This window comes from Fukomys damarensis, unplaced genomic scaffold, assembly GCF_012274545.1.
Source record: "Fukomys damarensis isolate Sample0158 unplaced genomic scaffold, DMR_v1.0_HiC HiC_scaffold_23, whole genome shotgun sequence".
NCBI classification, from domain to species: Eukaryota; Metazoa; Chordata; class Mammalia; order Rodentia; family Bathyergidae; genus Fukomys; species Fukomys damarensis.
The window spans coordinates 23,092,103-23,118,056 of NW_022900935.1; the positions used below are offsets into that span (position 1 = coordinate 23,092,103).

Consider the following 25,954-nt stretch of genomic DNA (forward strand, 5'->3'; position numbering starts at 1 on the left):
CCCTCTGCTTCCCACCCAGGGCCTCATCCTGCTGCTGTTTCATCACCACCTGCCCGTGACAGTTTCCCCTCTGCTCCTCAGCGTCCTCCACGCTGGTGAACATGGACACGAGCAACACCAGCCCTGCTCTTATTAATCCCTTGTTCTTTCAACAACAGAAGTGATGGTAACAGCTCTAGTAGGGTGAGTAGACTGGACACTACCTTCTTCCCCTCATCAGAGTCCTGCTTCAGGACTGCTGTCCTGGACCCCAAGCACCCACCCCTGTCCTAACCCTCTGGGTCAGTTTGCGTCTACTGAGGGGCAGCCCTGCGGGCCTTTCCAAGATCAGAGGCTAACAGCACAGCCTCGTGTCTTCTCTTTGCTCTTTCCCTTCATCACTTATACACTTGGACACTGGACACTGTTGGTGGGCTCCTGCCTGGACCGCAGCGTGCAGTACCCACACATCACAATGGGCATTCAGACACGGGATGATGCAAGGGCTGCTGCGTGAGATGGATGCTGGAAACGTTTCAGCATAAGCCCACTTACTCATTTTACTCGTGCGGAAATGGAAAAACTACCTCGAATCCCTACACCTCGACCCAAGCCTCCTCCTTCTATCCTTTCACCTTCTCGTCCTCCAACACATCTTCCTCCCATCTTCTCAGTCTTTCAACCCTCAGCCTACTCTCCACTCTAACCCATCTCGTTCTGTTTTCTGCCCCACTAGATTCCCTCCTCTCCCCGATACTGCACCTTCCCACTGCCCTGCCTTAAAAGTATCCCCTCCCTGCTCTTCCTCTGTTCCACCCAGACACCCACTCACTGCCAAGCTCATGTTCCTGCTGTTCCCCTATCCTGCTGCTCCTTTATCTTGGCCCCCACTCCACCTCCCAGCCCTTCTTTCTAGTTCTCCTCTATTCCAGTCCCCAACAAAAATCCAGCCGCCCATGACCAGACTGGATGAATGCCAGAAATCACCTGGGTATGGAGAGCACAGCCATATTGACCTGTGATTCACCCAAGCAGTGTGGACGTGCCGTCGCCCATAGCAACGGGCTAGTTCAACTGGTGGTCTGATCTGTTGAACGGTTTACTGGTGGTCTGATCTGTTGAACCGTTTACTGGTGCAAATGTAACGGTTTAACAGCTTCCTTCCAGAATGTGTGGGCGGAGCTCTCTTGCAGCCGCGCAGCTGGAGAGTATAAAAGGAGAGGTTCGGTAATAAAGCAGCAGCAAGTACCATGAGAAGAAAAGTGCCTCCCTTCTCTCAGTCCTCGTCCTTTCAGGTTTAGGACCTGCTGGCAGGATCCTGACGTCGAGGCTCGCGACACTTGCGAGCTGGACTCTCAACTGATATAAATTCAGAGCCACCTGACTGTGGAGTCCAGCAACCCAGCTGGTGACCATTTGGAATGCAGAACAGGGTAAGCCAACCTTGGTCCTGGAATACCTCTCAGGTTAGTTCATGGACCCTTAACCTGACCAGATAGAGGCTGTGTATCTTATTCCTCTCTCTGTTTTCCCTTCAACTTATTAATGCTTCTCAGGTTCCAGAGACACCTTTACAATATCTTTTCCAACAATCAGTCTCTTTCCTGCTGCCTGTTCAGGCAGGCTATAGGGGAAGAAGTGCTGAGTCCAAACTGAAAGTAGAAACCTAGCTAGAGAAAAGAGGAGTGATGATGCCTCAAAGGGAAGAGAAAGGGAAAGATGTCTAAATTTTAGTTAACAAGGGATAGAACTGAATAGAAATTATTCCATGATATTCATTAATTGTGAGTAATGAACCAATTATTCAGTTACTGTTAAAGCCCAGGAGAAAGGTATTACTCAAAAAGGAAGCATAGCTGTAGGTAATAAGCATTGGAAGTGAAATTTTGCAGAGGAGGAAAAAGAATGGGCTCAACTCTGAATACAGCACAGAAAACTGGGAGTTTGTAGCTAAAGATGAAAGGTTGAGAGTCAAGAGGAAGACAGTTAAAAATAAGAAACATGAGCAGTAAAGGGGTTTCAGGCTAAATTAACCCAAAAGGATTCTTTGTTGATGGCAGGCTAGGGTAATCAAACAACACCTAGGGGATGATGGAGGATGAGGAAATGAGAGTAATCAGATACTCAGGATGAGGTTTTGGTTAAAATAATTTTGTAGGATATTTGCTAAAATTGTAAAATCAATGACAAGCACAGAAGCCCACTACCAAGAAAAAGAGCTTGAAAATAGCTCTTGAAAAAGAGCTCTGGACTGCATTTATACTGAAAATCTTTGTCAACAGAGAATGAGGGTTCCAAGGAAGGGAGGGTTGAGATGAAGACAGAAATTACCCATATTATGTAACTGGATACCTAAGCAAAATATTAGAAAGCACAAATTACCTTACAATGACTTTTTTTTTTTTTTTTAAAGAGCACAGCTCTGGGCTGGGATTTATTTAGCTCAGTGGTGCCAACCACCTACCTCACAAGTGCAAGGTCCTGAGTTTGATCTCCAGTACTAAAAAATTAAAGCCACCACCTGCCCCACAAGAGCACAGCCCTGGTTCCTGTGGGTGCAAACTTTGGAAATGCTGCATCCTTGACCTTTCAGGACCTCAAGTGGCAAGCTCATCACACATGACAGGAAGGACAAGTGTGGCTGGTCCAGCCAGACCTGCGCTACTCCGATCCTCCTGGTCCTCAGTGATACAGACTACAACCATTTGAGTTGTAGGTGGTCTACAAATGCTGCATTCCTCTCATCTTTATGAATGTGTGGACAATGCCACTGCATGGGGCCGGTAGAAACTTTATATAGTATGTATATCTCCCAAACACATTAAGTTCATGTATTGTAGAGCCACTAGAGGTAATGAAATTGGAGGCCCAGAGTGATGCAGTCTGACTGAAGAAGACACTTGACAAGGCCAATATGGTGCTCTATGTACCCAAAAGAACCACCCCCCATTTAAGCAAAATACCCACAACTTCAATATGGAGATGCCTGATAGACTGCACTGAATAAGCACCTCTTAGTTTTATGACTTCTGGTAATCTTTCCTATATATAGACCTTTAAGTTATCTAAACAGTATAATTAAAAGTCATTACATTGGTATAGGAAAAGACTTTATGAACAAATCCTCAGGAGCACGGGAACTAGCAGAAAGAATCAACAACTGGGATCTCATCTTACTAAAAAGCTTCTGTACTTCAAAAGAAACCATTAGCAGAACTAAGAGACAATCTACAATGTGGGAAAAAATTTTTACCAGCTGTACCTCAGACAAAGGACTATTATCAAGGATATATAAAGAACTCAAAACAATCAGTCCCCCCAAATATAAAGACCTGATCCAAAAATGGGCATCCGAAATGAACAGACATTTCTCATACAAAGAAGTAAAAGCAGCAAGAAAATATATGAAAAAATGTTCCACATCACTGGTCATTCGAGAGATGCAGATGAAAACATCACTGAGATTCCACCTCACCCCACAAAGAATGGCTGCTATCAAGAAATCACACAATAACAAATGTTGGCGGGGTTGTGGGGAGAAAGGAACCCTCCTCCATTGTTGGTGGGAGTGCAGACTAGTGCAACCACTATGGAAATCAATATGGAGATACCTCAAAGAGCTTGGACTGGAGATTCCATTTGACCCAGCCATCCCTCTGTTGGGTATCTTTCCAAGAGAACTAAAAGAATCATATCACAGAGAAGTATGTGCACCCATGTTTATAGTGGCACAGTTTGTAATAGCTAAATCTTGGAAACAACCTATTTGCCCATCCGTTGGAAACTGGATAAAGAAGTTGTGGTTTTTCTATAAAATGGAATATTACTCAGCCATAAAGAGCGAGAGAATAGATTCATTCATAGGAAAATGGATACATATTGAAGATATACTCCTAAGTGAAATAAATAAGTCCCACATGTGTAAATACCAAATAGTTTCCCTGGTGTGAATATTCTGCAACAATGCATAAGATTCTAATAAGATTACTGACATTTAGAAATGGGAGGAAAGGAGCTAAAGGTGTAGGGAAGGTGTGATACGTAGGGGAAGAACAAAAAGGGAAAAGAAAAAAATGTGAGAGAATGAAAAGATGAAAATAAAGTGTTTGTAGATGGGGAGGGGAGGAGCGGGTGAAGGGAGGGCAGAGGTAAGGGGAAAAAATGAGAATCAAGACTTGCCATGTAAAGGTACATGATCCCAACAATGAATGTAACTGTACTGTATCCCTAAATGTACCAATAAACTCAATTTAAAAAAAAAGTCATTAAGATTTATGAGTCAGAGTGCTCACTTTTACTTACTTCTCTGTGCCACTCCTTCTACAGAATCATTTCCTTTGCCATGCTACACTAACAGATCTCCACTTCCCCTCTGAGCTTACTTTTGGGGAGGGTCTATGCAGTGGCTTCACTAGACAGTAGGAAGGGGTATGCATCTGCTTTGGGTAGGTTATTCTCCTTCAACTTCCTGACTCTTGGGGTGCACATTTCACAAGAAGAGTGAAGCAAGGGAAAGCATCTGCTGCCATAGATCAGGAGAGGGAACCCCGATTTAAGACCAGGTCCAAATTACAAATCCAGGTTTTCTAGCACTCCACTGGGTTCTTTCCATCCTGCATCATCTTTTACTATCTTCCAACTTCTTATACAAAGTTTTCTTCAATATTATTCTCTCAAAAGAAGAAATTGTTCTGTCATGAACAACTTATTTGACAACAACTCAACAGACTATGCATATTATAGTTACAGGCCTCCTCCAAGCTGAGATTTACTAAAATGAGATGATCCCACTCATTGGGCAGATTGGAAGGATCCTGGCTATGGATGGGCACTGCCTGGGATGAATGAGTATATGATCGGGAATCTTTTCTATATGATTAGAAGGATTGCCCTTTCTACTGCTAGGGCCAAGAGGGCTCAACAATGGTCTTTAGACTACTTAATCTGAATATGCTGGACACATGGACCTTAGATTTTCTCCAGTCTACACAAGGTGGAGTATTGCCACAGTAAGTACCTTATATCATACTTGCTTGCACACTTCCAGCCAGGTTAATTTAAAGATATCTAAAATTTTTAAATTAGCCTAATCTCTAAAATGAGATTCATCCCCTAGCTCAATGGGGTGGTCTAATTTTTCATTTTAAGACATTTTTAGTTGGCTGCAATTGCCCTTGGATGTATTTTTGCAATCTGCCTCTCAGGTCATTGTGGTACATTTAATTTTAGGTTTGAGCACTTGGCTCCTTTTGAAAGTAATATTCATATGCTTCAACCATTGTTAAAGATTCACTTTGTCCCCTTCTAATCATTGTCTTCTAATAGTTCATCACCTGGTCAGTATTTCCAAATGAGTGCTACACTGGTCAGAGAACGCATGAGCATTTCCAAATGAGGGCTCAGAGTTTCATTCCTCTAACCCAGATCTACGCCAAAATCCAGCAGGAAGTAACTAGATCCATTGTTTTCCCTCCACCCCCATTGAGATATGAACAAGACAAAGGGGTGGCTGAAACTAAGGGAAAACCCAAATAAGCTTTTACTTGCTCCTACACACTTGATTTAATCACTGATTTTTAGAAAGCTAAATAAGATAGTGTTAGATCTTCTGCATTTGCTATGGATAACATCTCTAACATATGATCACCATGATAAGGTTGCTTAAGCTGATTTTTAGGAATTTAGGAGTAGCTTTGTCTAGTTCAGACCTCTTGAATCCAGGAACTCCTTCACACTGCCTGCCCAAACAGGCCCACAACTATTATATTCATAGTCTGTTGGGCTGTCAAGACAGTTGCTCATGATAGAACAAGTTCTCCTTCTGAGAGAATAATGTTAAAGAGAACTTTGTGTAAGAAGTTGAAATACAGTAAAAATTATAGTTACAAATTCTAAAAGGCATTGTCTTCCCATATTATTATCAGACCAAAATTCTGCCAAAAGCACATGCTAAAACCCCAATTTTCATAGTCTGCATTCCAGGTAGAACCATGAAGTTTGATTAAACATGCATGGACCGCTGACCACTCCACCTTCCAATTACACTTCCCCACATCTTGGAGCACCCTGCTTCTTTATTCCACAAATGTCCCTAAGCTTTTACCCTTGGAGAGGCAGATTTATAACTTATTTTTACATCTCCACGCTTTCATCAACCTCATGGACATACGCTCTTTTGTAAAACTCATCATTATGAAACTTTTGTAAAACTGGCATAACGTATGGCTTAAAAAACAAGCCTGGCTTGGTAACACATATGTTGAATTTTAAATTCTACTCTACATACTTCTTAATCTTTTTTTTTTTTTGGTACCAGGGATTGAACTCCAGACCTTGTGCTTGTGAGGCAGGCGGTGAACCACCGAGCTAAATCTCATACCTTTCAATCTTTCTCTCATAATTTTCTTCTTTTCATCTCTTTGTATGATCTCTCCATAACTTACTCAGATTTTCTCTCTTTAATGGCATTTAATCATTTATACTGTTCACAGAGAGGTATTGTTTTTATTTCAATGCTTATATTCTTCATTCTGGTACTAGAAAGTGGTGTCTAATATGAAGTTTACCCTATACATTGAGTTTTTGTATCAACAATCATATTGTTATGAAATTCTTTATTGCCTTTTTTTTAGGTTTTCAAGTTATTATTTTATACCTTTAATTATATTAAATTCATTGATATATATACATATATACACATATATATATATATACATATGTATGTGTGTACACACACACACACACACACACACACTTCTATCTATTGACAATCCCTCATATGAATTGCTTATGTGCTTTGTACTTTCAGATTCTGAGCTCATCTTCAGTGAGGTTTTTCTATGGGAAGTCCTGGGAAATTGCTATGATGGCATGCCTACAGAGTAATAAAGTTTGTATTTTTCTAACTCCTGTAAGGTAACACTGACCTGGAAGAAAATTTAATTGTTGACTGAGTTTCTACAACATGTAGACTAAACTCTGGACCACAATATGGCAAGGATAGGATCAGGGTTTCAATTTCTCAAGTGAAATTTTTTTTAAAGACACAGATCCTAGTCAGGCACATTGTCATTTCTCTAATGGATGTTTTATTTTTTGGTGTTGATTTGGGAGAAGGGTTGTTTTGTTGTTGTTGTTGTTATTGTTTTGCAGTGCAGTGGACTGAACCCAGAGCTTTGTACTTGCTAAGCCAGCACTCTACCACTGAACTACACCCACAGCCCTGGATAGTTTTTAGTTTCATTTACACAGGAAATAAATCCAAGCCCCTAAAACTTACCAAATATAATAACTTACTATACTCCATCCTAATTTGCTTTACTATCCCTCAAGTACTTACTTCTTTCTAGGGCCGGGGACTTAGCTCAGTGGTACCATGCCTGCCTCACAAGCACAAGGTCCTGAGTTTGATCCCCAGTACCAAAAAAAAAAAAATTACTACTTCTAAATTTTTGTATTTTCAGATTTTTTTCCTAGTCTATGATATTGCACAATTTACTTAATAATTTCATACTTCCATGAAGATTCGTATGTGGATTGAGTATTATATCATAAAGTTAAAACTTGAGGTTAGACCATTAATTAATTTATTTTTTTCTTTTTATTGAGTTTATTGGTACATTGTAGGTATATAGTACAGTTACATTCATTATTGGGATCTTGTACCTAGACCATTAATTTAATATCAGGTTTTATTTAAAAATTTCCAGTGGCATTCAGCAACACAGGAAAGTCAAATGGTTGAAATTAACAGGTAGGATTTTTCAACCAAGGACCAGGTAATAAAAAGATAATACAGGAAAAGAATTGAGAACACTAATAAGAAAGTCAATGAAAACATGAAATTACTGTATAGAATCCAAACTACATAAGGAGGAAAACAACAGCAACAAGGGAATCAAAGTTAATAGATGAGGAGAAAGGACCAGTATATCATGAGCTCCAATGAAGTGGGAGCAATTGAGCGAATATAGTTAGGACAGGAAGTAATGGTCTGAGAATGGAATGTCCAGATAAGACATCAGAAGTGAAATAATTCCCAGTTGATGAAAACTATCACAGATGCGGTGATGAGTAGTTGTGTAACATAGGTGGTGAATGTTAGAAAGAAAGAAAATAAAGGAGAAGTGAGAGCCTCAACTCAAGTAATTGACATAGATATTGATGTCACTCAGGATGACGGACTCAGGAATAACATTTTTGGATAAATGATCCAGTTTTCATAAGATTGTCCAGAAGCTAAAATGGGGAAATGGTTGGAGATAACAGAAGATTGTAAGGAGAAAGAAATTTTTCATAACAAAATAAGAACAATGATTTGAAAGAAACTGGATGGAACAAGGAGAATCTACGTACCACATCCCCAGTCTGAAGTACTACAGAGTTTGGGAGACTCACAGGTCTCTGCTTGAGATACAAGGGAAGCAATGTCCTCCTCAAAGAAACCCAACTTACAGTTAAAGACAAGAGATGCAAGGAATAGTCAAGGAAGAAGTAAGGGAAAATGATGTTTGCTCCTCATGTAGCTGGACTTCCTCAGAATACAACTGAAAGCTCTGTCACACAGGGAAAGGATATGACATTGAGTCAGGGAGAAAAATCAGAATATTATAGTGCTAATAGTTCAGGAGAGATTAGGAGAACAGTGTGGCTTATGATTTGGATCATAATGATTATGACAGTGGTGATGCTTTGATAACAATCATGATAATGTAAATTATTTCTCTCATTTCTTGGGCACATATATTCTATATTCATGGTGTCAGATGCTTAATTACCTCATCTCATCTAATTGTCAAGTCATGAGAAGTTCATATGTATTATTTACATTTACATTTAAACTGAGGCTTATAAAAGATAAACTTAACTCATTTGTAGGAAAATGATGCACCTTGAGACCATAATGCTAAGTAAAATAAAACAGACATACAATTATGCATATTGAAATACTGCATGATTTCTCTTATATGAGAAACCCAAAATATAAATAAATTAAAGAGCAAAATAAAGGATAATAGGAAACACAGAGATCTTTTGCAAAAAGAAGGAGACCAAGAAATGGAGAGAAGTAGGATGGAGGGGAGGGGAAGGGGATAAAAAGAGAATTAAGATGTGTTATGTATATGTACTAGCTCCCTGTGATGAATCATTATGTACTAACAAAAATGTTAAAAGGAAAGAACACCTTTAAAAAAAAGGCAAAGAGAAACTGAGTCTTAGGAAGGTTAAGTAACTTTCCTGAGTTACTAGTAAAGCAGAACTTTAAAAAAGAAAAAATTTCCCTCAAGCTAAGTAATACAGCTGTTTGTTCTAATACAGATAAAATTAATAATTTTGCCCTGTAAGAAAAGTTTCATAACCTCCTGTTCTCATAACATCCCAGACCCATCCCCCAGTCAAACCTACAAATGACCAGCTTGTTGTCCTGCCTCTTTTAACCTTGTTGGTAACCAACTGTTCTTACTTGGTGCCTTGTAGCAAACATGATGCCATCCATCCTCCTCCCCTGGTCACAGCAGCACTCCAGGGGAGAAGTGCACCATCTTCAGCATGTCAGACCCAGAGCAGCTTTGGAATGAAGACCTCTAGTGAGGCGGGATGGGTCTGGGAACTTTCTGCCAAATTAGGTTACTGTCAACAGGTAAATGGATAAAGAAAGTATGATACATATATCACATTTATGTATCCACATATGGATAAATAAAACATATACAGTGGTATTCCCAGTTCACTAACTTGAATCTTTCCATGATTCTGGTCACAAACCAAATTAGATGAGAACTGAATCAAATTCAATGGTTGACTTGATGGGGAAATTTGATTTGGTTCTTGATCAGTTCAGCTTGTAACCAAAATTGTGGAGAAAATTGAGTTAATAAAACAAGGTATTAATATTTATCTATAGATATATATAGATATAGATATAGATATACTCATGATATATCTGTATATATATATCATATAATATTATATATCTAGGTAGATAGTTGGAGAGAAGGAAAGAGAGAGAATGGAGTGTTATTCAGTCATAACAAAGAATGAAATCAGGGCCAGGGATTTAGCTCAGTGGTTCTGCCACCTGCCTCACAAGCACAAGGTCCAGAGTTCGATCCCCAATACCAAAAAAAAAAAAAAAAAAAAAAAAAAAAAAGGAATGAAATCATATTTGTGGTAAAATGGTTGAATCTGGAGATCATGGTATTAAGCAAAATAAATAAGACTCAGAACATTAAATATCATGTTTTCTGTCATACTTAAAAAATTATTTTTAAAATAAAAAAGAGAAATATGGAAGTAAAAGGAGAGTATTAGAGATGAGGAAAAGGAGAAGGAGGAAGGAGAAAAGTAGAAAATGGGGGAGTGGAAATGAGTAAAGTGTGTTATTTGCATGCACAAATATCCCAAAACAAAACATACTATTATGTATAATTAATATACACAAAAAATGGGGCAATAAACAAGAAACAAGAAAGAAATGTTCTTGATTATGGTGCTAGTATCACAGGTATATGCATATATCAGAATTAATCAAATTATATATTTTAAATGTCTACAGTTCATTTTATTTTAATATACTTAAATAAAATTAAAAATGCATTATAACTAGTCAACCAATTACCAGGAGATTCTGTTCCCTAAAAGGAGCGATCAACTCTTGAATGACATGAAAGATTATGTACCTAAAGTTATGCTCTCCTAATAGCAGTGGGTGAAATCTGACCTATATTACTTCCCCGAACTTTATTTCATATGATTACCACTGGTTTATCTTAAATTGTTCTTTCTTCAGAACTTATGCTTCTGATTGACTAATATGCTGAGAATACTGACATGGGAGTCTGGAAAACACCTTTTGCATTTCAATTTGAACCTATTTCATGAGTCCAGAGCTCAAATATTCAATCACATTAGTTTCTTAATTAAAAAAAAAAAAACAAAACAGAACGTTGATACCAATTCTCTGCCAGATATTGTAAGCTGGTGATACAAAGCTAAAACAATAAATCACCTGCCTTCATAGAGTCCACTGTCTGGGGTCCTCAGGTCTGAGAGGCATGTAAGAGCCATTTTTTTTAAGAGCCATTTTTTTAAACATAAAAGCATTTCTTATTTCATTAAAACAAACCATGATCTATTGTATCAGAAAGGTAAGATAGGGCCGGGGATTTAGCTCAGCGGTTTGGTGGCCTGCCTTGCAAGCGCAAGGACCCGAGTTCACTCCCCGGTACCAAAAAAATAAAGGTAAGATATAGATTTTACAAAACTGTATTTCCAAGTACAAATGAAGAAAATTTGGAACAGTTGGTGCAGACTTTACTGTGCTAAAATATGTAAAGGATCTGACAATACTCAATTACTAAAAAAATGCCTTAATACAGTTTGCAATAGCTAAAACTTAAAATGTGTTTTTCAAATAAAATGGAGTACTACTCAGCCATTAAAGAATGAGAAACTAGAGACATTTATCGCTAAATGGATGGACATTGAGGTCATACTCTCAAATGAAATAAATAGGACACAAATGTGTAAATACCGAATAGTTTCTCTGGTGTGAGAAACTAAAATTGTAAATAAGGATGAAAATACATAATCAATAATGCAAAATAGGAAGAAAAGGTGCAGAGGGGAAGCTGGAAGTGGAAGGAATAGGGGAAAGGAAAGAAGTAATTAACATAAACAACTGGAGACAAAGTCTTTGTAAATAGAGAGGTTTGGAGGGGTTGAAGGGAGAGCAGGGGAATGGGGAAAAATTAAAATCGAGATATACTACATAAAAGTACAAATCTCCAATGATGAATACCATTAGACTGTATACCTAAAATGTACCAATAAAATTAATTTTTTAAAAATGCCTTAAGACTCACATAGTGTTTATTATCTGAACTTAGTCTTTATCGAACCATCATTGAAGTAACAACAAAGGTCTATGCTACAAGAAAAAAAAGCAAAACTTTATATTTTTCCTGTTAATTATGAATTGCAATTGATTCTGACAAAAAAATGAAGAACAAAAACCCTATAGCAAATACTCACTTGGGCTGCAGAGAAAAAAAAACATGAAGTCTCTATGAAAAGTACTTTACACTGATTCTAAATAACAAATTACAACAAAGTACATATGAATTATAAAGTTATTCTGATTTAATAGGTTTACTAAGCACAGAATTTGTAGACCATTTATTTGGTGTTTTTGTTTGGACTGAGATATTTGCAAAGTACCTTCAGAGGGGATTGGGGAGGAAAAATAAACTTTAAATTCCCTTCAGACCACAACGGAGATGAACAAAGTCTAACAATTCCCAACTCCAAAATATGAATATGGAAAAATTGTTCAACTATTTAATCATGTTATTAGTAGTAAATCAAAATGAAAGCAATGACAGCATTAACTTCAAATGTATTTGCAAATCCAATTGCAAAGTTTTTAAATTTTCCAGTGACAAATAGTTATATTTTAAAAGGTGGTGGATGTGAAACAAAGTAAATACTTACAACTCTAATTTTTCTATGAAAAACAGCATTGCTTCTGCCCTTTGTGAAATTAAATTATAATTTCTCTGCTGAATAAAATATAAAATAAGTGTGAAATACAAATATGGATATAGATACATGCACCAAACACTATGATGCACTTAGTACTTTCAGTAACACGTACAACTGGATGTCATCTTTCATTTTTTAACCAAATTCAGAAAAAAATACTATTTTTAACAACAAACATTTATACTACTACTTAACAGGAGACCTATAGGGCCAGGGATTTAGCTCAGTGGTTCCGCCGCCTGCCTCACAAGTGCAAGGTTCTGAGTTTGAGCCCCAGTACCAAAAAACAAAAAACAAACAAAAAAGGGAGACATAGATATATGAATTTTAAAAGGAATAGGTTCTCAATAACTATCTGAAAAAGAAATAAAGCAACAATCATCCACCCTTTTGAGGCCTCTGAGAAAAAAAGGTTTATGACACTTTTCACATTGTAGCAAATACCAATTCCCACTTTGCCAAAAAGAAATTTTTTTTAAGCAGTGGCCAGGTTTATTTCAGAAAGCAAAAGTGAAGAGCTGAGGATAAACTGGCTCAGCAGAGTGAGCTTGGGCCAAGTAAAAGAGGAAAAAGATAAAAGAACGCCCTGGAGAAAGCAGGGCAGGCTGTTGTGAGGAAAAGCCGTGATAGCCTGACATACAGAATTTAAAAGGAAAATATTGTATTCCTTGAAAATAATTTCCTCTCTTCTTCTGACCTTTCAGGGAATAAACAGTGCCCTTGATGTTGAGGTATTTGTTGCTGTTGTTGCTGTCCTTGTCGATTTCAATTCCATTTTTCATATAGTATTTTGAAATAAATAGATAAATAGAAATTATGGAAATTTTCTTTTGGAATGCAACAATTCTAAATCACCTTTTGATATGCTGGACTGAACTTTTAATATAAAACCTAAACAGTACTTATTTCTAAAGAAGGGTTTTCTCCAGTTTTAGGAACTTCATACATATCAATACTAAGGACACCAACCTGTCCTTTCTAGATTTTTGAAGGTGTTTAATAATGTAATAGGTTAGACATGGCTCACTGGCAAGGTTGGGTGGCCAGAGATTTCATGATAAGTCGGCTACTGAAATCTAAATAAACTCTGACTGAGTAATGGTTTTTTTTTTTCTTGAGGCAAATAGATGTGGAAGCCACGTACCACCACAGTTCTTACTTAACATTCCTGTTTCTTTATTTTTCATAGTTTCTAGTGAACAAATTAGTCTTCAGGAGTAAGAGTATAAAAAGAACAACAGAACTGGGGATTTAGCTCAGTGGTGCCACACCTGTCTTGCAAGAGAAAGGTCCTGAGTTCGATCGCCGGTACCAAAAAAAAAAAAAAAAAAAAAAGAACGTTTCTACCAGAAATAAAAAGACAAATAAAATGTCAACTGACAATGACATATTTTACACAGCATTACAGTTGCAGAGCTAAAGACTGCTGCTCTTCATTATAACTGGCCCACTCCTTAAAAAGACTACAGCAGGGCCAGGGATTTGGCTCAGTGGTTCCATCGCCTGCCTCGCAAGAGCAAGGACCGGAGTTTGATCCCTGGTACAAAAAAAAAAAAAAAGGACTACAGAAAAATATCAATTGCCTAAAATACTTCAAAGTACAGTAATTAGATTCTTCAAACCACAAACATAGCCTTCATCTATTGTGTTGCTGGAAATACATAAACAAAATCTATCATTTGCACTTCTATTTCTGCCATCTCTAGGCAACCAGTGGGAAGATGGTAGAAAACTTTTTCAAATTGGAAAAGTACATTTCTATTTGAATGTTCTTGTGCCAACTTTTCCATCTGTTGTCTCACCTCATGTTTCCAACTTCCAATGAAGTGTGACTGTGATGCTTTTTTGAATACATTTTATTGTGATGAGCATACATATAGGGTAAGTTCTGGCCTACTGAAGGCTATTTTTCCATTCATTGTGGAACTTAAAAATGAACATTATTACTGTACTCTAGTACTTCCATGTCTACTAGTTGTCTTTTGAACAAAAACTTTTCTGCCAAAGTTCTGTCATTTGGTTTTGTAGTGGTTGGCTGAGATGAACCTTAATAAACAAATAGCAATGAACTTGCATAAAAGTTGAGCTGCTTCTGGCTTTCAAACCATTGCAGAATTTTCTCAATGTTCTGAATACTGGCAGCAACTGCATCCTTTCTTAAGCCAAATTCATTGTGAAAAGACTTGGAGATTCCATCCTTTAGAGTTTCTTGTGTTGGTTTTGTGTCTCATAGCTGTCAGAATGAACATGATAAACCCTCACACCAAACACCAGGAATCCAATCTCTTCCATTAGTGGGTACTTGCTGACCAGTTGCTGAGTCTTTTCAGATAAGGCAAAAGGTTCATAGCTTCCACACCCTATCTTTACATTTACATCCATTACACGAGGCTTATTAAAGTTATGGGTCACATCTTCCAGTTTTAGGTATAAATCATTTGGTCAAGTGAGAGGTGACCAGATATCATAGGATGTTGGTGAATATTTTCATAGCTCTAGGACACCATCACTACAGTCAGCAGCATAAACCATACACTAAAATTCCAGCTCTCTGGGCCCCTTGCGGGTGGCATGACTGTGCCGTCTGGACGCTGCAGTACATTCACTAGGTCCTTCCGTACATGTGCCAGGCCACCTGACCCGAGAGGGACACGCAGCCTACTGCAGGGTCCCTTCAGGGATGGCATCACTCACAGGTAGGGTCCACATTTCTAGGGTACCAGCCAAGGGCCAGAGCAAGGATGGCAGCTCTGATGCCACAACAGATAGCATAAGTGGTAGCAAGGGCAGGACAGCAGGAAAAACTAGGGCAGAGGAAAGGGGCGCCAGAAAAGCCAGGGGTTGCTCAGGTTGGGCCGAAAGGAGGTCCGGAGGTTCCTAAGGCCTATACCCGCTGAGGCCTGGGAAGGGGGTCCAGGACAGCTCAGAAACATGGGCCTTCCAGCCCAACTGTTGGTGGAGCACAGCTCCCAGTTCTCCCATAGCCTTCTCAAACATAATTTCACCTAATCTCTCCCACTGATACATCATGTGTGTCCACTGAATGTCAGAAGAAATTTGGATGAAGAAATCTTATAGGCTGTGTCCTTGGCTTAGTTTCCAGTATTAATACACTTGAGACTTCATTCTGACTCTTTGCCCCAGCCTGTTACTTTGAGGAAAGCCCTCTTCACATCTTTGTTTCTGAGGCTGTAGATGATGGGGTTGAGAAAGGCAGAGATGACATTGTAGAACAGAGCCAGTTTCTTGTCCTCTTCCGGGGAAGCCTTAGAACCAGGTCTCATATACATAACCATACACGGGATGGAGAACATGGTGACCACAGTGATGTGGGAAGCACAGGTGGAGAAGGCCTTGAGCCGCCCTTGGTTTGAACGGATCCTTAAGATAGCAGCAAAGATATTGATATAGACAATGACAATAAGGGAAAGTGGGACCAGAAGAAGGATGAAACCTAGGATGAAGTCCACCTGGTCATTGAGAGAGGTGTCTGCACAGGCCAGCTTCAGGACAGCAGGTACTTCACAGAAGAAGTGGTTGATCTCATTGGGGCCACAATAAGGAAGAATCATGGCAGAAACGGTATATATCAGAGCACAGCTGATACCCCAGAATCCACAGAAGGCCACCAGAGACCCACACAGTGAAGGGCTCATGATGACTTTATATCTGAGAGGATGGCAAATGGCCACATACCTGTCATAAGCCATGATTGCAAAAAGCCAAGACTCCGTGATTCCCAGCATTAGGAAGATGTACATCTGGGATACACATCCAATGTAGGAGATGGTCTTCTTCGCACGAAGCAGATGAACCAGCATCTGGGGCACTGTGGTGGTAACATAACCCATGTCCAGAATGGATAGGACACTGAGGAAAAAGTACATTGGTGTGTGGAGGCGGGAATCCACACGTATCAAGGTGATAATGAGCCCATTGCCCAGAAGGGTGGTGAGGTAGAGGAAGAGAAAAACACTGAATAGAATAAGATTGATCCTTGTGTTACTAGAGAATCCAAGAAGAATAAACTCAGTAAGAGAGCTGTGGTTTCTCCAGAGAAATTCCTGCATCTTTCTCCTGTTGTAGGAAAAAAACAACAACAACAACAACAACAATGAACTATTATTCAAGAAGGTTAAATCTCCAGAATCTAGCCCTGCTGTTACTCATATGAGTGCCAAACATGAATAACTAAATAAATACATATTAAGACATCCTCAAAGTCAGGAACTAAATTTTTTTAAACTTCCATTTTATATGAAACGACACGTTCATATTGTACTATACAATCCCAGTTTGAGATCTCAAATAATACTTTCCATACTTCAAAATGTAGAAAATGTAAAAAGATGGTCCAAAATGAATGTTTTGTACATCATCATTTATGTAGTGTTTCAAAAATTCCAGAGAGGTCAAGGAAAGAATCGGATATTTAAGAATAAAGCATTTATTATGTATCTCAAACCAAATAGAGAATTCTGCCTCCATCTTAGAACTCCTTTCAAAATTCCTATTCAAAGACTGTGAGGGTATCTGAACCTTTCAAAACACAGTTATTATTACCTAACTGAACTTGAGGTTAGAGTAGCGGGAAAATAACTATCATTTGGAAATAAATTATACTCTAGGAAGAGTCAAAGTCATGCATTTTCAAGGACCAGAGGTGATTGTAGGGAGCGGGGTAATTCAATAGCAAAACTCATAACATAATAAATGGTATAATGGAATAACTTAAATTATTGCTTAATTCAAAGGAAATGTGGAATAAAGAAACAACATTTGGAATGAACAGGAAACAAGGAGTAAGACGATAAAGTCAAAACTGGTTACAACAGAAGTTACAAAATGTAAACATGCTGTGCAAACCAACTGAATGGTGAAGATTATCAAACTGTATTTTTAAAAACTAATCACAGTTAAAAAGAAACTATAATAGTACACAAGATCCTAATGAGATAATTAACAATGTGAAATAAGAAGAAAAGGGCTAAAGGTGTAGGGAAAGTAGGAAGGGTAGGGGAAAGGGAATAAGGGAAAAGAAAAAAATATGAGAAAATGAAAAAATGGAAATAAAGTGTTTGTAAATGGGGAGGGGAGAGGGGATAAAGGGAGGGCAGGGACAAAGGGAAAAAATGAGAACCAAGACCTGTTATGTAAAGGTACAAAATCCCAGTAATGAATGTAACTGTACTGTATACCTAGAATGTACCAATAAACTCAATAAAAAGAAAAAAAATAAAATGTTGAAAAAGGAACTAATCACAACGAAAAAATATTCACAAGAAAACTAATCATTTCTAAACAATGAAGAGCAGAAAGCATCATTTCTTAAGTATGAAGACAGTATGGATCAACTCAAGACTTTTTGGACCCTTGCCTCCCTCTCTTACTCTAACCCTGGCAGAGACTGAAGTCACAGGTAATAAATGGACCAACTAAAGGGCAAAGATGGTGGTTGTCTTCCCCTTCGTATGGCAGAAAGCTAGCTGCAGCAAGCCTAGCTCAATCTGAAGAGTTATAGAAGACCTGTTGCAGGAGGTGAGACTCAAACTGGTCTTTGAAAGTGGGCAGATGCTCACTAAAAGGAAATGCAGGAAAGGACAGCTGTGCAGAGGAGGGTCGTGCGTGAAGTCAGGAAGCCTGAGCTAAGCAGAAGGGCGACCGGGCAGGATAGGTAAGCAAGGGTAGATCACGAAGGGCCTATCACACCCTGCAAAACACACTGTACAGAGTGAATTTTATAATGAAGGAGGAAAAACTATATTAAATAGGCGTCAGATCTTTACCTGGAAATAATCACTCCAGCTGCGGTATGGAAACCAATGGAGGAGGATATCAATGACTGTAGTTATTCAGGAAGGAAGGGAGAGAGTGAGAAGTAAAGGAGTGATGAGTGATACAAAAGGTAGGCATTAGATAACAGTTTTGAGGAAGTATAAATGATTAAAGAGAGAGAAAGAGGAGCTAAGAGTGCAGTCCAGACGTGGGAATGGATGGGTGGGAGGCACCATTCACTGAGATGAGCAGCGCGGAAGAACACATGACGAATCCAGTTTTGGGCTCGGGAGCTTGTGAGACTTCTCATACCTGTCGGGCTGACATGGCCAGAACTGAAGAGAAAGCATTGCTGGAGGAATCGGAAAGACTTCAGCATGCCCATGACAGCTGAAGTTGCTGCAGGGGATGAAATCCCCCAAAAGAGCATACAAAGGGAGGACGCTGAAAGCACAGCTCTAAAAACTGAGGAGGGTTTGAGGGCTGGTTTCGAACAGAGAATCCAGAGAAGAAAATGTGTTTGATGGACCAAGGAAAGGTGACACGTGACACGAGAACAGAAGGAGAATCAGAGGCTTCAAAGACAGGTGGTCTTTATGACCAAACGTGCACAGACAGTAAGTAAGACAAGGGCTGGGGATTTAGCTCAGCGGTTCCACCGCCTGCCTCGCAAGGGCAAGGTCCTGAGTTCGATCCCCGGTACCAAAAAAACGAACAAGTAAATAAATAAGACAAGAAGCAAAAAGTGTCCACTGTTTCTAGCAGCAAAGAGACTTTGAGAAAACAGCTACAAACTGTGTTAAGAGAAGCCGGCATAGAGGGGTTTCTGAGACATTTGCACAAGATGCAAAGGAGGGGGCCAGGGATTTGGCTCAGTGGTTCCACTGCCTGCTTCCTAAGCAGAAGGGCCTGAGTTCGATCCTTGGTACCAATAACAAAACAAAAAAGATGCAAAGGAGGTATAAGTCAGAGACACTCCATGGTAAGGACAACATGGTTTGCTGTGGTAGAAGGCTCTTCATACGGCGATGGGCCTTGTGAATTATTGAAGAGTGGCAAAAACACAGGAGAGCGACACACTAAGTCATGGAGCAGGGTTTGCTGAATCAAGAAAGGGTAGGATCCAGATTATAGAGGGGGAACTGAACTTAAAGTAGAGGAGGGACCCCTTGCACTGCGGCTGGTGGGGAGAATGAGTGTAAGTACCAAATGTCTGGAGCATTCACATCATGTCAGGAATTCTGAAGGGCATCTGCTCAAGTCTGTTAGACAACTCTGAGCTCTTTCCTTTGAACCTCCCTGGAACCCTGCTTGAAGTCCCAGCTTGGATGTTTGTCACTTCAAACACATGTCTACAACTGAAGTCTTGATGTTCACGACATTGTCCACCTCTCCTGTCTGCTCGCTACACAAAACCACCTGGTGATCCTTTCCATTCTGTCACTGTCAACTAGGCTCTCACCTAAGGACCTCTGACATTATATCACTACATGTGTGTCTTTCACCAAGGACATTCAGGGTAAATGAACAATCTGTCCCATCGTTGTTTCATGAGAGAACCCTTTTTGTTACCATTTTTTCTAAAATATAGCTTGCTGATTTAGCTTGCTTCATTTTTCTTCATTTTATTTTTCTCATTGAGTTACTGGTACATTTTAGGGTACATTTTAGGTATACAGTACAGTTACATTCATCATTTTTCTCATTTCTTAAAAAAGAACTTGTCACTGGCAGTCGTGGCGCACGCCTATAACCCCAGCACTTGGGTGGCTGAGGCAGGAGGATCACTGTGAGTTTGAGGCCAGTCTGGATACACAGTGAGACTCTGTCTCAAAAAAATTGTCTATTTATCTAATCATTTTCTGTTGCCCCATCTAGACTGTAAAGAGCACAGACTTTGTTTTGTTCACTACATCTCCCATGTCAATCACTCTGCCCAGCACATGGTAAGAACTCTGGTAAATTTGTCTTAAATTATGAAAGCAGGCACAGCAGCCTTAGACTCCATCCTAAAGGCTGTGTTGGCAGGAGAAGGACTTATGGTTGATAGCTGTTCTCTCCAGTGGGACCAACACTTTTGGAGTATAGAATCTGCTATACCTGCGTCTTGAGTCTTTTTAAATGTACAGACATGTGGTGGAATGTCAGAGGATATTTCATGATGATGATGGAATAAATTTAAGGAACTAGTGATGGTTTTCTCTTACATTAAGGAGGAGGCTGAAGTCTGCCTGCAGAAGCATCTGAAGAGTTCTGTGATAGGACATGGATAAGACTTGCTCTGCCTCCAAATTTAGAATTAGGTAGAAATTTTACCAGGGTGAAAAGCTCCACCTTGACTAGAGAAGACTATCTGACACCACGGCTGTTGATAAACATAAAGGACTGGCCTGGGTAGTTCTGTTGAGCATTTCAGGCTAACCATGTGCAGTATAGATTTGGGTTTTTGCACCTTCCCTAAATTCTAATTTGAAACCAAAACCTCCAGTGACATGGTATTATTAGCTGGGTTCTCTTGGAGGTAATTAGGGTTAGACTAGATCATGAGGATGGGCCCCATGGTGGGATCTGATACTCATAAAAGAGGAGGAGACACAGAATATAGTGAGGAAGAGGGCCCTCCCAGAAGCTGAACTTGCTAGGGCCATGATCTAAGTCTTTTCAGCCTCCTGAACTGTGAGGGAAAATTTTCCATTGTTTACACCACCCAGTCTATTGTTGTTTTTTTCTGGAACCAGGGATTGAACGCAGGACCTTGTGCTTGCCAGGCGGACACTGGGCCACTGAGCTAAATCCCCAGCTCAGTCTATTGTATTTTTGTTGCATGCAGCCAAGCTACTAAGAAAATATATGAGGGGTGTAGCGGTATTAATGTGAACTTAAAGAGAGGTAAGGGGAGGTCTGCTGGGGTGGACTCTTCCACAGGAAGAGTTAAGGGCCCTCCCATTTCCTCTGTCATGTTCATTATCTCAGATCACATGGTCCTGATGCACAATTCCTGCAGCATTGTGGCACCCTCTCACTGTGACTCCCTCCTGCTTAGCCAGACCAATAGCATTTTCTAGAAGCAGGCTTGATTTAAAAAGAACACTTTTCACTATGACCTGTGCTTGTTCAAGTATACATAACATGCTATAGAACGTGGGAAAGACTGGAATGCTTAGCAGGCAAGAGGAAGAAGGAATGCAAAGAGGGGCTAAGTGAACAGGCTCCAACGAGCATTCATCCCTACTGTCCTTGTTGATAGGAATGGGGAGCATCATTGGATGGCAGGTACGGGAGGCATCTGATCCCAGCTCAGTAAGTGATCCTTAGAAAAATTCTGAGGTGGATTCCAAAGTCTCCACTCCCCTACATCTCCTTGCAAACCATCTTCCTATCTTATATCCTAGTGCCGTCCTATCCATCTTCCCCATCTCCCATCTGCTACCGCCTCAACATGACCAAATCTAGTTAGGATAGGAAAATGGGAGGGTCCGACTACCTCCGCCTTCTGACATCCTGACAGCACCTACTGCTTCTCCCTGTCTTCATTGACAACTGAAGGCCAGATGCCTTGAGGGAGATGGAAAGACAGACGGAAGAGAGACAGAGAGAGACAGAGATACAGAGACACAGAGAGAGAGAGAGATTGAACAGAGATAAATAACAATGTCAGAGAGTCAGGAAGGATGAAGTGGAAAGAGAACCAATAGGACAAGAGGCCCAGACATGAAAAGACACTCAGACACCAGAGCTGTAGACAGGAGAGCGACCAGAACAGAAGGGATGCCTTCAATGAGGACTCTCTGGTGCCTCAGATCCCCCGTCCCTACCCTCAACACCCTTTACCTGTTGTTGAGCTCTGTGTGAGGGATGAGTCAGGACTCTGAGGAGCTCTCCTTTGAAACTTAGCTCCAACAAGCCCTGATTCCCAGAAGGACAATTCTGGCAACTTCTTAATGAGCTTCCTTGTGTCTCTGAACTCCCTAAGATCTGAATATATTTGGACTCCAACACCTTCTATTCAAGGCTATGTGTAGCCCAGTCCCCTGACCCTCCAGGCCTGACCCCTGATCTTTCCCTTGGGCCCACCTTGGTCTAGTCAGGCCACTCAAAGCTCCAAGTTGTCTCTAGGCAAACACTATACCACATGACGTGGATTTGTAGTTTACAGTTACCAGGTTCAAAAACCTCTCCAGGCCTCACAGCCTTTTATCAATAAGACAGAACCTGCTCCACTGGGTTGATGTGAATAAAAAATGAGTTAAATATAATACCTTTAGAACTGTGCCCAGCATGTAGGTGGTAATATGTAAATGTATCGTTCTCCACCATTTTGTCTCTAATGGGCTCTCCACTTGAAGACCTTCTCTCTTAATGTCTTCAAATCTCCCTAAATTTTAGTGCCACATCCTTTGCCTGTGTTATTCTTCCATTACCGTCACTTCCATCGTTTTAGGGATTCCTGGAAATACGGAAAGTTCTGAGGAGCCTGGTCTGCTATTCCAGCTGGAGGGCTAGTGATAACACACCTGACAACTTTTGTCTCCTACGAGACCATACATTTACTGTCTTTGGCACTTCCTCTTTCTGTCTTCCAATATATACTTTTTATCTCTCACTAAGACAGGGTCTTATGTTAGGAGAATAAGTGTAGAGCCAAGTGGAAATCTTTCCTTGTGAATAAGCACTTACAAACCTTGAGAATAGCCAATGAAGACTGCACAAAATACTGGGGCTCAGAATTACCTGCTAAGTTTTCCCAGGGGAATGAAATTTAAATTGGACATTTAGAAAGCCATAAAATATTCCTTATGGGAAGAAACAAGAATCTTAGATGCGGGCAAGCAAAATCTAAATGACATCAACATTTATAGCATGCTGTATTATTTAGAGATAGATCTAAGTGTATATCTGACTGAGATCTAAGGGAGAAGTCAGAGAGAGAGGCAGGGCTAAGTAATAAATGCTCCCTTCAATCATGGTAATAATCTAGGAATCTGTCCTGGGCTGTGTGAAACTCTTAGAGCACTTAACATGAGTCTGAATTTCATGAAATGGCCTAAATTTGACAGATATCATTCTGGTTACTGGTGTATAGGAAAACCTAGAAAGGAAATCCTGGAGATAATGATACCAGGAAACAGAATCTAAAACTGAGGACGATTTCCTTGTCATTTAACTGATAGGCCCAAGACGGAGTAATACTACCACTAGCACCTAGTAGGTAGAGATTAGAGGTGTCTGAATGATCTTACGGTGCATAGCCCCCTACAGTATAAACTATCCATCCCACAAGGACCCTATAATGCCAAAGTTAAGAAAGCCAAGATCACAGAAATGTGAAGTTGTAGATCTGCTATATACTAAGTGATGGGTCTGCCTTGGCTTTCTGGGATATAATTAGGATAGAAGAGACAGGCCTGAGAGGCCAGAGGCCTGAGTTATGTCCCAGTTCTATCATATGGAATTTAAATAAATTTATCCTCTTTGAGAGATGACATTCTTATTTGTGAATGAGTGATTTTGAGCTTGAAGAGGTATGTTCTCAGGGTGTCTGCTATTTTGCTGAGAAATGAAAGAATAATATATGGCTCTTACTCTCAACGGACATATATGTCTCAGTCACCACACCCTAAAGATAACATTTTTTAGAGGGGTTGTACAAATGCTCTGTGTGAATGCTGTAACAACTGTATGAAGGATTTATTTTTCTCATTTCTATTTTATTTTGGTTGGTGTATTTATTGTTTCCTTGCTTCTTTAATTTGGATCATTTTGGTTGGATTTTTTTGTTTTGTTTTTTGTCTTTTTCTGTTTTTGTTTTTTTGGGGTCACCCCCCATCTTGCTTCTTTATTGAAATTGCTCCATATTACACTTTATTCTTTAAGGTTTCCCCTTTCACTTGTTCCTTATTTTAGTAAATTTTTTTAACTCTCTTTCCTTCCTAATCCTTTTTCTCCACTCTTCTTCATTATCTCTCCTCCTTGGCTTACCCTCCACCTAACCAACTATCTAACAGCATAAATATAACAGGGGATTGCAAAAGTGCTGTTGAGAGTAAGAAATAAGCAGTGTTATAAGTTAAACACTACTATTCATGGGCATGTCTAGGTTATCCGTAGCAAAATTGGGTTGAGAGGATCCAAACAAACCTACAAGTTCTGACCATCTCACAGACTCCTATACATATATACATATATATATATATATATATACATATATATATATATATATATACATATATATATATATATATATACATATATATATATATATATATACATATATATATATATATATATACATATATATATATATATATATACATATATATATATATATATATACATATATATATATATATATATACATATATATATATATATATATACATATATATATATATATATATACATATATATATATATATATATACATATATATATATATATATATACATATATATATATATATATATACATATATATATATATATACGTGTGTGTGTATACATATATACATATATATACATACATATATATGCACACACACACACACACACACACACATATATATATATATTCTCCCCCCAAGTACTGGGGATCAAACTTGGGACCTTGCATTTGTGAAGCAGGCATAGTGCCACTGAGCTAAATCCCTTGCCCTCCAGCATATATTTTTGAACAAAAAAAATTCTTTTTCAGAGATCAAGTGGCTCAATGTGTCTGGGGTTGTTTCTGTGACTTTTTTCTGTCCCCATTGGTCCACATGTCTGTTTTTGTGCCACTGTCAGGCCATTTTTATCACTGTAGCTTTGCAATATAACTTGAAGTCTGCGATTCTAATACCTCCTGCTTTGCTTGTTACTCAGGATTGCTTTTGCTATTCTGGGTCTCTTGAAGTCTGGAATTGAACTGTTTTGGTCACCTCTTCCAATTTTTGATTTGCTTCTCTCATAACTACTTTGGTCAGTTTGTTTGATTCTACTGTTTTGGGGATGGTTTTCTTTGAACTCACTGAGTTTCTTCCCTTCCTCTTTCATCATTTTGTATAGTTCGGCCATCTGGCATTTGCTTTCTTCTCCATTGTTGCCCCTTGGGTCTGCTTTGTGAAAGTTAGAAATCTCTGGAGACATTTTATTGCCTTGTTTCTTTCATGTTCCTTTTTATATCTCTTTTTTTTAGGTTAAATAGGGTAAAGGGAGTTTGTTGTTGATATGAACATCTCTTTAGTTAGGTTCTGTTTTCCAGTGACATATTATTGGCTTCATTTGTCAAGGGATACTGTTTACCACTTCAGCCTATTCAATCTCATTGGGTCTGACCCTGTCACTACATTGGAAGGAGAGCATTTCTACTGGTTATAACAATGTCAGCAGATCCAACCATACATCAATCATAAACATTAAAATGTGTTCTGATAATTTCACCCTTTTGTTAATACTCCTTACAGACTATATTATGCTGCTATATTATAATTGTGGTTCAACTGGGATGTAGAGGGTTGTGGTGGAGAGGGGAAAAGGAAGGGGATATTTCACTGTGAAGAAAGGGAGGTAAGAAAATGTCAATAGGTAAAAAATAGAGAGGAAGTTGGCCTCTGTTGGAATTATTTATATCTATACTGGAGGAAAATATAGCCTCTTTAGCAAATGGTATTGGGAAAATTAAC

The 25,954-nt window shown here is 39.2% G+C and overlaps 2 protein-coding genes and 1 pseudogene across 10 annotated transcripts in view; all 3 read right to left on the reverse strand.

Moving 5' to 3' along the window:
- LOC104869131 (putative olfactory receptor 2B3) overlaps nucleotides 1–25,954 on the reverse strand; it is a 166,808-nt gene that overhangs the window by 119,439 nt on the left and 21,415 nt on the right. For 2 of the 8 annotated variants that reach the window (XR_782196.2, XM_033767652.1), the window contains exon 1: nucleotides 967–1,004. The exons of 5 other annotated variants lie outside the window; for them this stretch is intronic. The gene's annotated coding sequence lies outside the window, so the exon portion shown is untranslated. Of the gene's footprint in view, nucleotides 1–966; nucleotides 1,005–25,954 lie in introns of those variants that run through there. One more of the 8 variants, XM_033767655.1, reaches the window with a different exon arrangement.
- Nucleotides 14,098–15,519, reverse strand: LOC104869632 (annotated as a pseudogene).
- On the reverse strand, nucleotides 15,645–24,906 carry LOC104869641 (olfactory receptor 2A12). 2 transcript variants are annotated; one of them, XM_019209092.1, is made up of 2 exons: nucleotides 24,893–24,906; nucleotides 15,645–16,572 (listed from the first exon to the last, which is right to left on the reverse strand). In XM_019209092.1, exons 1-2 carry the CDS (start codon nucleotides 24,904–24,906, stop codon nucleotides 15,645–15,647), a joined length of 942 nt encoding a protein of 313 aa, XP_019064637.1. The 2 variants fall into 2 exon arrangements, with proteins under 2 accessions (XP_019064637.1, XP_019064631.1); XM_019209086.1 differs by lacking the exon at nucleotides 24,893–24,906 and having other exon boundaries at nucleotides 15,645–16,611.